This window comes from Saccostrea cucullata, unplaced genomic scaffold (genome assembly GCF_032062105.1).
Source record: "Saccostrea cucullata isolate Sc308-1 unplaced genomic scaffold, CSIRO_AGI_Scuc_v1 ctg76, whole genome shotgun sequence".
Lineage (NCBI taxonomy): Eukaryota > Metazoa > Mollusca > Bivalvia > Ostreida > Ostreidae > Saccostrea > Saccostrea cuccullata.
Genome location: NW_026930419.1, coordinates 36,027 through 49,469, shown reverse-complemented (window position 1 = coordinate 49,469; position 13,443 = coordinate 36,027). Strand labels below are relative to the sequence as shown.

General features: G+C 33.1%; 1 protein-coding gene across 1 annotated transcript in view; it reads left to right on the top strand.

Moving 5' to 3' along the window:
• The window catches only part of LOC134228503 (uncharacterized), a 56,600-nt gene that overhangs the window by 39,207 nt on the left and 3,950 nt on the right, over nt 1-13,443 (top strand). Inside the window, exons 9-12 of the mRNA XM_062710154.1 lie at nt 533-649; nt 6,228-6,269; nt 11,218-11,688; nt 11,988-12,206. Coding sequence (XP_062566138.1) covers nt 533-649; nt 6,228-6,269; nt 11,218-11,688; nt 11,988-12,206 — 849 coding nt within the window. The remainder of the gene's footprint in view (nt 1-532; nt 650-6,227; nt 6,270-11,217; nt 11,689-11,987; nt 12,207-13,443) is intronic.

The following is a 13,443-nucleotide window of genomic DNA, read 5'->3' as shown; positions in this document are numbered from 1 at the left end:
TGATAACTCTGCTGAAATGTAAATTAGGCAGGTCGATAGGTCAGCAGCTAAGGAGGCCTAATACGCATGCAAATCTCGTGCGCATCTGTCTCTGTGTCTGACGCTAAGGAGGCCAAATATGCATGTAAATCTCGTGCGGCTGCCTTTGTGTTTGACGTCAGTGTGCCAGGACTATTCAAATTGGCATGGAAGTCCTCGTGTAATTTAAATCTATTAGTCTACATTTTTAAAGTCTAACTCTACAATTTTATTTCATAATGAAATGGAAATATAAGGAATCACTGTCTAGTTTTGAGAGTATGCCAGGGACATCAACAATAGTGGGAAACATGGGATAAATTTAGCATAACGGGCTTCGCCCGTTATGCAAATTATCCCATGTTTCCCACTATTGTTGATGCCCTGGCATACTCTCAAAACTAGACAGTGATTCCTTAAAGATACTCAAGACGTATCTATTGAAGAAAAAAAGTTATTATATATTATAATATTATAAACTGTGTATGATGACATAATTTTAATTTGAATTCAGGAAAAGGTAAAGAAACAGACATAAAAGCCTACAAGGATATGGAAGAAATGGAATTTTTAGGTTCGGAGACGGAGCTTAACGTTAAAATGGCTGCTTTCAAAAGTGAAACAGAAGATAGTAAGCATCGTTTCTTATGCTGATTTTAGTAGTTTCACCTGATCTTGAAGCTTATATGACTTTTCCTGATTACGATTTGTTTGAAATTTTTCTAACTGTCCTTCTATTTGCCTGTCCGTCCGTCTGTAAACAATTTAATATACAAATTTAGATTTTTCGAGAAGAAAGAATTTTTATATGACGTTTATTTTGTCAGTTCAATTGATTTGAACTATAATATAGATCTAATCGGTATCCGATGGATATCAAATAGAGCTTTTTGGAACTGTTACTGTCAAATTTCCTCTGATTTACAGGATGGTTCATTTTATCAAACGAAATGAGGACTATTTGTCAGGTTTACTTTAACTCACATACATTTAGCTACATAAAAATTCAAAACAAAAATGGGGGTCCGTCTTTTACCATACGGTGCATTTCATGCATGTACGACCCTTTTAAGAAGTTTTCTTTTAAGACGTTTTCTTTTAACATTTTTTTATCAAAATGAATTTTTGGATCAACCACCGTCTTTTTTATCTTAATAAGTCACATTTAAAATTTTGACAAGAAGAGTTTTAAATTACTTTACATAGTAGTGAATAATTTAACCTTTCGGTACTCAAATGTTATTTTTCTGGTGTCAAAAATTTAAAAAGCGATAAAATCATTCAAAAGAAATTACATATTTTAATAAGAAGAGTGGTGAAACTTATCATATATTCAGAAAATAAGTTAAAATGTGGGCGTTTTTTTATAGGTGAAGGATATGGAGATAACGTACAGTATTTCAATCTAAAAGTCCATAAAACAATACAAAATAAGAGCAGAGCAAACATGTACCTCAGAAACATCAGAGGTGAGATCATGTGCCATGGAGGAGTGAGCATCCCTTGCCAACCGGTCACACCCGCCGTGTGCTCCTTTTCATGATCAGGCAATAACGGAGGGAAAATCCGTCGTCAATTCAGTGTATTAATAATGGACTAACAATTGTTATGAAAAACGTCAGTCAGCATTTGACTCAATAATAACTTGATGACAAGGTCATTGTATCGACCATAGAACGAAATAATGACTTTAAACGAGATAACCGATATTCTTGTTTTATCAACTTGCTTGTCAATAATTTACCTATTTTTAGAAATTCCTCATACGCAAATCATGTACTTACGTATCAAATAACATGACAAATAACATAACTTAACAATACTTCTAAGTGTTCACTTAAAAAAATGTCTTTATTTAAAAAACTACTTTATAGAATGGTATGATAATTTCAAATTATTACAACAAATGAGTCTTCTCATCAATTGTAGAAAGAAAATTCAATTTCACCGATGAAAATCAATGTTCCTTGACGAAGCTTAAAAACATTAATCTGTACTTTGCGGCATGTGTTTTGTGTAATAAGCATCTTTTTGTGATCATTATCAAATTTTAAAAACTGGTTTTGCTAAAAAAAAAAACCACACACACACAAAACTTTGGCAAAATGACCATAGCAATAGAAGATTGAGCCATTGGAATGTTGATATCTGGACGATCTTTGCACCACGTTTTACCCAAATTTATTTTAGTGCTTAATTGTACCTGATATTACTTTTAAAAATTATCAAATGGTATCAGAACCCATTTAAACACATTTTTCTATAGGCTGTGATCATTTATCATCACTAATTTATCACAATTTAAATGTTTTTGAAAAAAATTTAACCACATCGGATGTGACCTAAATCTTCTTCGTTTAAAGTCATCATTTCGTAAATTCTATGGTCGATACAATGACCTTGTCAGCAAGTACAATTTATCATTGAATGAAATGCTGACTGACGTTTTTCATACCAATTGTTAGTCCATTATTTATACACTGAATTGACCACGGATTTTTTCCGTTATTGCCTGATTATGACAACGAGCACACGGCGGGTGTGACCGGTCGGCAGGGGATGCTCACTCCTCCATGGCACCTGATCCCACCTCTGATGTTTCGGAGGTCCGTGTTTGCTCTGCTCTTATTTTGTATATTTGTTTAATGGACTTTGAGATTGAATACTGTTCGTTATTTCCATATCCTTCTTCTGAGGAGAAAATGTCGCTTTACACCAGGTTAAAAGAGTGTTAAAGTGTCCTGAAAAAAATCTTAAAAACATGGAAACAAATCATTTTAATCGTAATTAAATGATAAGAAATCGGTGCTCGTGGCAGTCGTATATCAGCTCAAGCAGTCTGAATCATCCTTAAAGCGACACATTAACGTGCTAAACACCCAAGGATATTGACCACAAGGCATTTGTGTGACGATACACTGTCAAATTCCCGGATCTGAATCCCATTGAACTCATTTGGGATTGTAAAAGGAAATGTCAACCCCCCCCTCCCCCCCCCCCGCCTGCATCACAATTTCAATGGTTTGGAAAGATCTATGCAGTACATGTAGGTGTAGCAGCAGATGGGTCAATCTCCTATTCAGGGGTACATCGTATCCAATAATAAAGATTCTCTTGTAATAATTAGAGCGAGTGGTGGGTCTTACTCAATCGAATTTTTTTTTAGTGTGAATATTTATTTTGAGGGTACATCTTTTCCTTGACACTTTGCTTAAAATTCTGACGAGATACTTACATGAAATTTATTAAATTAAATATGCATCATTAACTTAGAATTGAAGAACTTATTTATTTTTATGAATTATGTTCTTTAACACTTCAAAAATGTTAGGCGAACACTTAGAAGATTGGTTCAGTGTATACTCCGTATGCAGGTGATGAAGGTATTTTGCTGCATAAGTAAGTGAAGTTGACGATAGAAAAGTTAAAGTCATCGCGTTTATCATATAGCTTGGTTGTTAGTTTACCTTTAGCTTCTTTTTCAAGTAAAATATTCAAATATATGACACAGAAGTGTCAGACTCTGTGGTACCTTTTATCTCAAGCTCACCAGGATATATCGTACCGACGTAAATTTTTAAGAATGGAAATTTCCATTGTTAATTGACAATCCGTCGTTGATATATCTGAAGGTCGAATTGAAGACAACGACAAGTGTTTATTTCTTTTCACGCATACGATTTTGCATAAATTCTTCGTCATATGATTATAAATAAAAGTTTTCTAATAACGTAGCGCAATTTGTATCCATGGGGTTTCAAATAAATTGCTGGAATACCTGTTGTCCAAAATCCATATAGATATTGTCAATCAGAAACTCAAGCATCTTCTTGATGTCAACTTTAGAGTAATTTTGTGTGCAATCAGAATCTGCTTTAACAAAATAATTTTGCAATTGACCAATGACAAGGTAATTAAATTTACGAGTTCTATTTTTATTGAAGACGCAGCTGTCAATGATATCAAAAAGCTTAGATTTTAATTTGTCGTCGGGATTTGTTGTGTCTAAAGTTGAAAAGTCTTACGCTTTTAAGCTGTTGATTTTTGTAAAATCTTGTGATTTCAATTTGTCCAAAAGTTCTTAAGATTTTTCTAGTATCCACATCTGATTCACATACACACAACTTCTTGAATATATAGTTGCACAGTACCCTTGAAGTTTTTCCTTCACTACTGTCAATATCTTAGTGAGGAGTAACGAAAGAGGCTTGGTTGAACATTCACTGCGCGGGTATATTAAGGAATCATATAAGTAATTTTTCGGGAAATTTAGACTTTTTGAAGAAAATTTAGTTTAATGAATTACCAAAACCACTGATAAATATAAACTGTTATTTACTATTGCATACAGATAAAAGCGTGTCTAACGCAAAGACGTGCATCACAGCCACGGCATCACGTGACTTCTATTAATAGCAAAATTTTCCTTAATATAAAAAGGCTTACAGAACAACAATACCCCGGGGTTTGATAATTTCTTTGAGTATGTAATATAGCTGAAAAATATCTATTTTGTCTGAAAAGTGCTGCTAGAATCCCACTGTCTTGTCCGCAAAATATTTATTCCACACATTTGCACGAAACCTTACCCTTTGTTTTGAATTTTATACATATGAATCGAGATTTTTCGTACAACCATGCTTAACTCGGGATTCTAGCAGCACTTTTCATGTTTGTCAAAACGCAAACTTTCAATCTGTACAAATCGTATGTTTTGAAATATCCAGCTTATTGTTGTTCTGTTGCATTTATTGGTCAAGAATGACGGACGATAGGCCGACCGGGATACGTAATATAGCTGACTGTCTTCGAAAGAGAATATAATCGATGAAAATAAATTAGCACACCTGTTTAATTAATTGAACTCCATATGAATTTAACACAATATTTAAGATATTTCCTTTTAAACTCTATTTTACGTATCTTCGAACATGCCGTCTTAGCCAAATTCTCTTTACACGACATGATCAATTTCCAAGTTACTTGATGTACACATATGACGTCATCGGTGGTAGATTTCAATCATTATGACTGTTACAGCATAACAAAATAAAAACATTTTATTTTTGTTAATGTTTACACGTTTCTAATCATTTTCTAGAGTTAAATTACATCTTTAAATACCAATATTACAAAAACTGGTGTTTTAAAATTGACGCCATCTTGCCTACTATGACGTCATAATGCAGCACTGATTTAGCCAAGGAAGAATATTTTGTATGCTTCCTTATTCCCCCTGCATGGAACCGGCAATGTTTCTTTGTTTGTAAGAATATTGCTAAAAAATGCTGATTTTAGGTTAGGCTAGATTTTGAACTTTTATAGAATTACTTATTATTACATGTATATAAACTATCTATAGTCCCTATATAATCTATACACACGCAAACAGTTCATAACACTACATATTCACCGGATTTTAGGCCGTATTCACGGGAGGGTCAATACACGTGCAACGGCATTGTGACGTCACAATCAAAACATAGAACAACGTTGTAAACATGCAATGGTTGCAACGGCCGCAGCGAGCTACGTATTTGAGCAGAAAAACAATTATCCAAACTTATTTCAGGATTATTTTTTAACATCTGGACGTCTTACACATAGCAAAACTCGGAAAGGAAAACACAGAGGTTACAAACAGTAATCTGGAGATTTTTTTATTTTCAACAATGGAAGATCGCAAATGAAAATGGTGTCGTCATACAGCATTCAATATCTTATTTATTCAAATCCCGACTACATAATCAAACTATATATATTATAAAACAATTATGGACTCTTTTGGTGTTGAATATGGTTTGTTATTCACCAGAAAAATATCCATATTGACCTCGGCTTTGCCTCAGTCAATATGAATATTTTTCTGGTAACAAACCATATTCAACACCAAAAGAGTCCATAATTGTATAATATTTTTACCTAGCATGGTGATAAAACTCATGACGGCCAATTTAATATATACTTTAGGATTAGTATAGAACTTTACAAAATACTCTGTATGCAGCCTCCATGTAAAAAACTAAATCCAAAATTAACTTCTGAAACTACAATTTTAGTTTTAAAAATAATTCGTTCTAGATCCCGTATTATTCTGAAAGGATTGTTTTAGCCTTAAGTTACATTATATTTATATTTGATAATAATCAATATCAAGATTCAAATTCAAATAGATGTTTACTCTTTTTGATACAATTTCTCTCTTATAGAATGGGTAGGCAATTACAACAAGTGGAAGACGAAGATATCAAGTGAGTATTTATTTACGAAGAGAAATTAAATAAATTTATATTTTCTAATGTTCCGTAAGCTCAAAGAAGCTTTTATTTCTAAAATTTGTATACCGGTAAATCAAATTAAACACATTCCTAGAGATGCATTATGCAATTATGATATATCTATATCGGGGAGATAACAACAAGATGTTCGTTTTAAAGGTTTTTGGACACAGATAATACACATCAAAATTGCCACCTTTCCAAAGTATTAAAAATGAAGCTAAAATTTGTGAAAATGCAAGGATGTGTCAATCAAACCCGGCAAAAAATTTAAAGTTTTAATAACTTTTAAATGAAATAAGACTTTTAATTAATTGTTGTGTGAAATGCTTTTGAAATATATATAAGTCGAGATATTATAAAGAGAATATTAAGTTTATATCTGTGTTTAAGTACCTTTAACCTTTTTTTGTCGAAAATTGGCCGTGACATCGTATTTTGTGGGATTCCAATACATACAACGTTTGGGCAAACCTATACAAATTCAACAAAATTCCTTTACACGAACAATATGATTACGTTAAATATGACCATGTCGGGTAAACCGCAAGTGGCTTATTATTTTATTGAAAATAGTTATATGCAAAATTCACAAAACAAAGTAGACCAATATATAAGAAAATACATATTCAGGCAACTCTCGATACCTCGAAATCCGCTTGAACGAAAAAAACTTTAAGATATCAGCTATGTTAAGGAATGCCAAAGGTAGATCATTTTATGCAGAGCTTCGGAAAATCGATTATGACGGTGAAACTGCACAAATGAATCTTGGAGAATAAATGATTTCTTTTTCATACACTTTTGCATATACATGTAGTGATTTCTCTTAATTATTGTAAATATGAATTTTTGTGTAACTTACGTCATTACAACACCATTCGAATTTAAAACCACAGCCAACTTGATCTCGTTGTACTGACAGATATGACGTCATAGACTAGTTTGACACACAGTTTCACTGCACTTGAGATGCAGATCAAACTATAATTGCAATTTGAAAATGTGAAATTTAAAACTAAATAAGCGTGATCTGACTAAAATTGAGTTGTCTTTTTGAATGCATTAATCAATATTTCACAGTCTTATTAAATCGGTAACAAATAGGTCTCTTACAGAGCCGCAGTCAAGCACTTATATTCACAAATGTACAACAATCACATGCACACACCCCTCGAAAATCTGAAAAGTTCAACGATATCCGCTTAACTATTAATAATATTTTATACACATGTAGCTATTGTCTCTACTGTTTTGAAAAAAGTGCCCGGAGCAAACTGTGCGCTGTTGATATTCTCGGTAATTTTACATTATTTCAATGCGTATAGTGTAAATACACGAAGGTTTTTATAGAGACGGCTACATTAAATATAATTTCCGTGAATGGGGAAGTTTCTCCCAGCAATTTTCGGGAACGCACGCTGAACTAACGGTGAACGAACATCGTCAGTTAATGTTTATTTATTTATTCTTTATCTCTAGCCGTACATCATTCTACGCATTCGTTACATGGAAACGAGATTTTCACCCTTACTTATGTTATTGTGATTTAAATTCAAGACACGTGATTTAGGTTGATCTATTCTAAGGTTATAGGGTAGAACCGGTTATATAAATAAAATTGGCTGTAAACTTCATATTGCTATAGAGAAACATCGACATCTTTCGAACGAACGAAACCAAAAACGGGGATGAGTCATTGTAGTCTATTGTATAATCACGGTTGCATTATTGAATTCTTTAATTTTTGGGGTATTTCGATAGATAAAATCCCTACAAGATACCTCAAAACCACGTCTTGTCGTAGTCGCTAACGTGACGCTCCAATACATTTCAATGGACATTTAAACAAGGGAAGGGATTCAAGAGGGGAAATGAAGGAAATGAAAGGAAAATTTTAAAAATGTCATTCTGGTGGATGAAATAAAAAGAAATAGTATGTGCAGATCTAGAAGGGGTCGAAAGGGGAGGGATACTTCACGAAGGGTTGTCGAGACAATAAGAAGTTATGGTCTAAAAGTGAATTGCAAAAGCCTTAAAATTCTTGTTCAATATATTATACAGTATGCTGTGAAAAATAAAATTAATATAGCTTTTAAAATACACTGGTTTATAGCCATATTATAAATCCAGGGGGATGTCCGTTCGTAATTTGTCGGTCGATAAAGCTTCTTCTTAAAAATCTTCATATAATTCTCACGGGTGCTAATGGACAGGACACTCCCCTATTAACATCCTAGACCCAACGTTTTTTTTTTTTTATTTCACTGTAAAAGCTCAAGGACTTCTCGAGATATTGCTTGAAACAAACGTGTTACAGACGGACAGAATTATAATACGAACGGGCAGACCGAAATTAATATCCCCAACTTCCAGGAGGGGGAGGGTGGGAGGTCGGTGCAAAAATAGAAGTTTAGTAAATTGTGTGTTTGAATTAATTTAAGATATATACCGTAAATCTGGATATTTTTACGTCGATTTTATTTTGCGAATTCGGGTCAAAATGGTGTTGATTAATTTTTACGTTTCAAATTTTTGCGAATGACCACTGCTTTGTTTGCATTTCTTATTGGTATTTTATTTTTAAGAAAAATATTTTTGCGAATGCAAATCACCAAGCAGTTTGAAAGCTACCATTTCAATATGCAATCCATCAAACATATTAACATCAAATCTATCTTTACCATAAATCTCCGGTCATTCTCATCGTGTCGTTTGGCAAGAACAAATAACGATTGCTTACAAGCCATCCAATATGACTGTTAGATAAATTCTATAGAAAGAACGAAAATTAAACATATCTGCAATGCGTTTGTCTAGGATTTAAAAAGGATGGTACTGCCTTCAGTTTTCCAAGGCATACTTCAATGTGGAGAGCGAATACGTACCTGTTCTTTTATATCATAAATACAAAATAAATTGATCATAACCTTTTGTTTAACGTTACTTGAAAGAATATTTCACTCAATGGGATTGAACGGAGGATTACTTCATTCATTGAGATTTTACGTACCTCAAAGGAGTGTTTCACTACATGAAATTTCACATTCCTTGAAGAATTATTTCACTTATTGAGGACATTCAAACACAAGGTTTTACTTGGTATTAATGTCAACGTGCACTGGATAGTGAGGAATTGGTAAGAATATAATGGAAGTGCAATGTCCATGATTTGCTACGGAATACGTAAAATACGTGTTAAAAAAAAAATAAATAGGAGCTGCACAATGACAGTATGTAATAAAGATTCTGTGAAAGTTATTATTTTTAATTTCACTCAGTAGTATGAGAGGAGTGCGGATAAGAGATGGGTACACCAAAGCGTAACAGACGGTCGGACGGACATACCGATTACTAAATACCCTTCCATTTTTCAAGCGGGAGTATAAAAAAGCACACTGGTCAACAAAATTACCCCATCACCCCAACAACGATCCCGAGGCGAAACGTACACGTATGTTTCTAATTTGCAACACCTATAATATAATTATTAAACTGAATTGAAATACGTAGAGCTAATTAAATCGATACATTGTAAAATTCTATGAAATGTTAGAACGGGTATAATGTATGTTAATTTTTTCCTTTTGTTTTTTTTCCTTTCTTCTATCACAACTCTATTGAAAATTGTACTTAAATGGGTTGTCTGACCAAAAAGTGTGTTATCACATTTGTGTTCTTGCTTTTGTTAAATGTCGACGCAAAATCTAACAACACAAATGTAATAATTAAAAAATCATTTGATATGTTTTGCATTGTTACATTTAGAATTGATCTCCTCCAATGTGTGATGTTACATTTTGTGTTATTATATTCTGCGTTAAAATGTAATAAGCCCCGTTTATTACATTTTGCGTTGTTATTACATTTTGCGTTCTAACATACACCTTCTATGATTTGAATAGCTACTCCGGCTATTCTCCAGAATGCGAAAAGTGATTGACCAAACCTGTTCTAGAAAAAACGATGATGACCATGCACATCACTTGATTGATAAGATCTTGGATTTGCAAACGATTCTAAAATGAATTGACGATATTTTAATTAAAGAGTAATTGTTGCTAAATGATTCAAGGCATTAATTCTTATAACTGCAAGGTATTTTACTTAGGCATACATAGGGGTGTTTGAAAGATTGACCTTGTGTAAATTCGGACTGACGTTGGTTCCCTTACTCTTTTTAAATATATAATGATTACGTTAAATCTAATATCGATTGTTACCGGTCCCGGGGTCCCTCAGTGGGATTCGAATCTGTTACGTTAGAAACAAGTCCTTTATTCGCCATTCCAAATAAAAAAAAACCTAACAACTGCTCCAGGCAGGCGACATTATGTGTGGTATCAACTTTATTTCCCATATAATCGTATTGACATGTCGACAGACATTTGCTTTTATTTTCTATTTTTTCCCCAAACTAAGAAGGTTAAAAGTTAATTATTAAGATGACAGATGCATACTTTCAATCTTATTTCTATTATCCAGTTTAATTAAGGAATGTTTTTCATGAGAAATATGCCCACGTGCAAGTCCGTGCGAATTAAACACCAATAATTCACACTTACAAGTGTAACTTTAAAACCGTCCTTATATTCACATTTTCAATGTCCTAAAGCATAAAAAATATACTCAATATTTTAATTTCTCGATTCCCTATTTGGTTGCATTTTATACGTCTTTGTAGCCTTATTCTGACCTTATGCTAGCGCACATTTCTTTGTGTAAATTTCTAGGCGTGAGTATACACAAAAATGGTACCGTTGTTGGCTTACTAGAAAAACAATGCTTATGTTAATATTCATAAATTATATATTTTTCAGAGTATTTCTGTTTTATGAACAAAAACGAAAAATTGTTTAAGACGGATCTTATTAATAGATTAATCAAAATTAAAGAATAATTAGTCACAATTACATTTTAGATCGATTTTCCACATTGACTGATGACGAAGTGTGGGTGTTATTCTGTTTTCTGTGTTCTGACTCCGGTCCTCCTGACTTCACTGACACAGAGTGGCTAGACATGCTTAATGAGATACGACAGATAGTGTACCGTCAAGAGAATCCTGTAACAAGTGAGGAAGCACAACAGACTCTGGACAGACTGAAATCACGTGATTACCTTTGGGAAAATCAGGACAAGATAACGGAGGACACAAAGAGTGAAACGATGTATAGGATAGCATCAAAACACCTTGATGTAATATTCTTTTACAGTAGTTATGATACAGCAAGTGTGAATCTGAGATTACACAGATACAACATAAAACCAGGAGAGAAGTGTGTCCGTAGTGTTGGTTGTGATCGTGTACTTATACGCCGTCTACAGATGAACATACTGACTCACGTCACCATGGAGGACAGGGAGATATATGATAAGATATCCCGGATATGTAAGTCAGTGTGAAGAAGTGTTGTTTATTTAAAAAATGTTTTCATTAAACGAACGAATATATTGAATTCATATTACCAATATCACCATTACTGTAGAAATTTTAATACGTTTAAATATTGATCAATGCCAGATACATTTATGTAATTAACAGCAAAAGACAACAGATATTTTTTTATAAAATTAAAATTGAATAATTATATTCAATTGAAAATTAAAAGTTCATGTTTGAGATTATGTTTCTATGTATAATAAAGTACATTTACATGTATAATCTAAATTATTCACTTTATTTCACAGTGAATATCCCAGAAAATAAAATTAAGAGCAGTAAAGATGAACTAGATGAATTTCTAACGGATCTCAAAAGTGGAGGAAACACACATGACACTGTAGATCACGTGACGTGGCTCTGGAGATACAGGAGACAGGCGAGACCTGACATCGTGAGATCGTGCATAGGTCTACATCCACACTGGGACATTTACATCATCGACAACAAACCTTACAGAAAACCAAGTATGAAGAAAGCTACAAAGATGATTATTTGATTTACAAATATGAAAACATAAGGCTTAACGCATTACAATTATACACGTAATCCTTACATAGAAAATTCCATTCATTCGGTTAAGTACAAGACACTGGACGGACGGACGGAGGAAGAGACGAATAGAGATCCTGATCTCGTTAATACCACCTCCCAATTTTCAGGAGAATAGATAACTATACAGTCCCAGTCTGTTGAACACTTATCATACAACAGGGGTTGTTTGTAAAACACCTATATACCCCTCACCCAAATTGCCCGAATTAAGGGTTTAATTTTGTCAAAAATGGCTCGATTGTACCCAAAAGAAAACTTAACTTTAATATGACGTATTGTATTCTTATGATGAATCTGTATACCGAATTTTTTTTTTCAATATATGTTCAAACTCTTTAAAGTAAATGAATAGAAAATGCAAATAATTGGAATTTCTCTAAGTGGAGGGGCATAACTCGTGCGTAAATAGAGCTTGATTTGATTATTCTTTTGATAAATCTGTTTACAAAATTCCATTGCAATATGTCGCAGAGGTAATCAGGAAGCATACAAAATATATTCTACCTTGACTAGATCAGTGCTTCATTATGACGTCATAGTAGGCAAGATGACGTCAATTTTAGAACACAAGTCTTTGTAAAATTTTTATTTAGAGATGTAATTTAACTCTAGAAAATGAATAGAAACGTGTAAATAATAAACACAAATAAAATGTTTTTATTTTGATTTGCTGTGTCAGTCATTTTGATTAAAAATCTACCACCGATGACGTCATATGTTAATATCAAGTAACTTGGGAATTGATCTTTTCGTGTAAAGGAGAATTTGGCTAACAGGGCAAGTACAAAGATAAATAATATGGAGTTTAAAAGGAAGTATCGTTAATATTGTGTGAAATTCATATGGAGTTCAGTTAATTAAACAGGTATGCTACTTTAATATCAACGATTATATTCTATTTGGAAGACAGAAAGCTATATACGTAGCCCGGTCGGTCTTTTCTCTGTCATTCATGACATAAATAATGCAACAGAACAGCAATAAGCTGGATATTTCAAAACATGAGATTTGTACAGATGGAAAGTTTGCCTTCTAACAAAATTAGAAAGTGCTGCTAGAATCCCGAGTTAAGCGTGGTTTTACGAAAAATCTCGGTTCCCATGTATAAAATTCAAAACATACGGTAAGGTTCCGTACGAATGTGTGGAA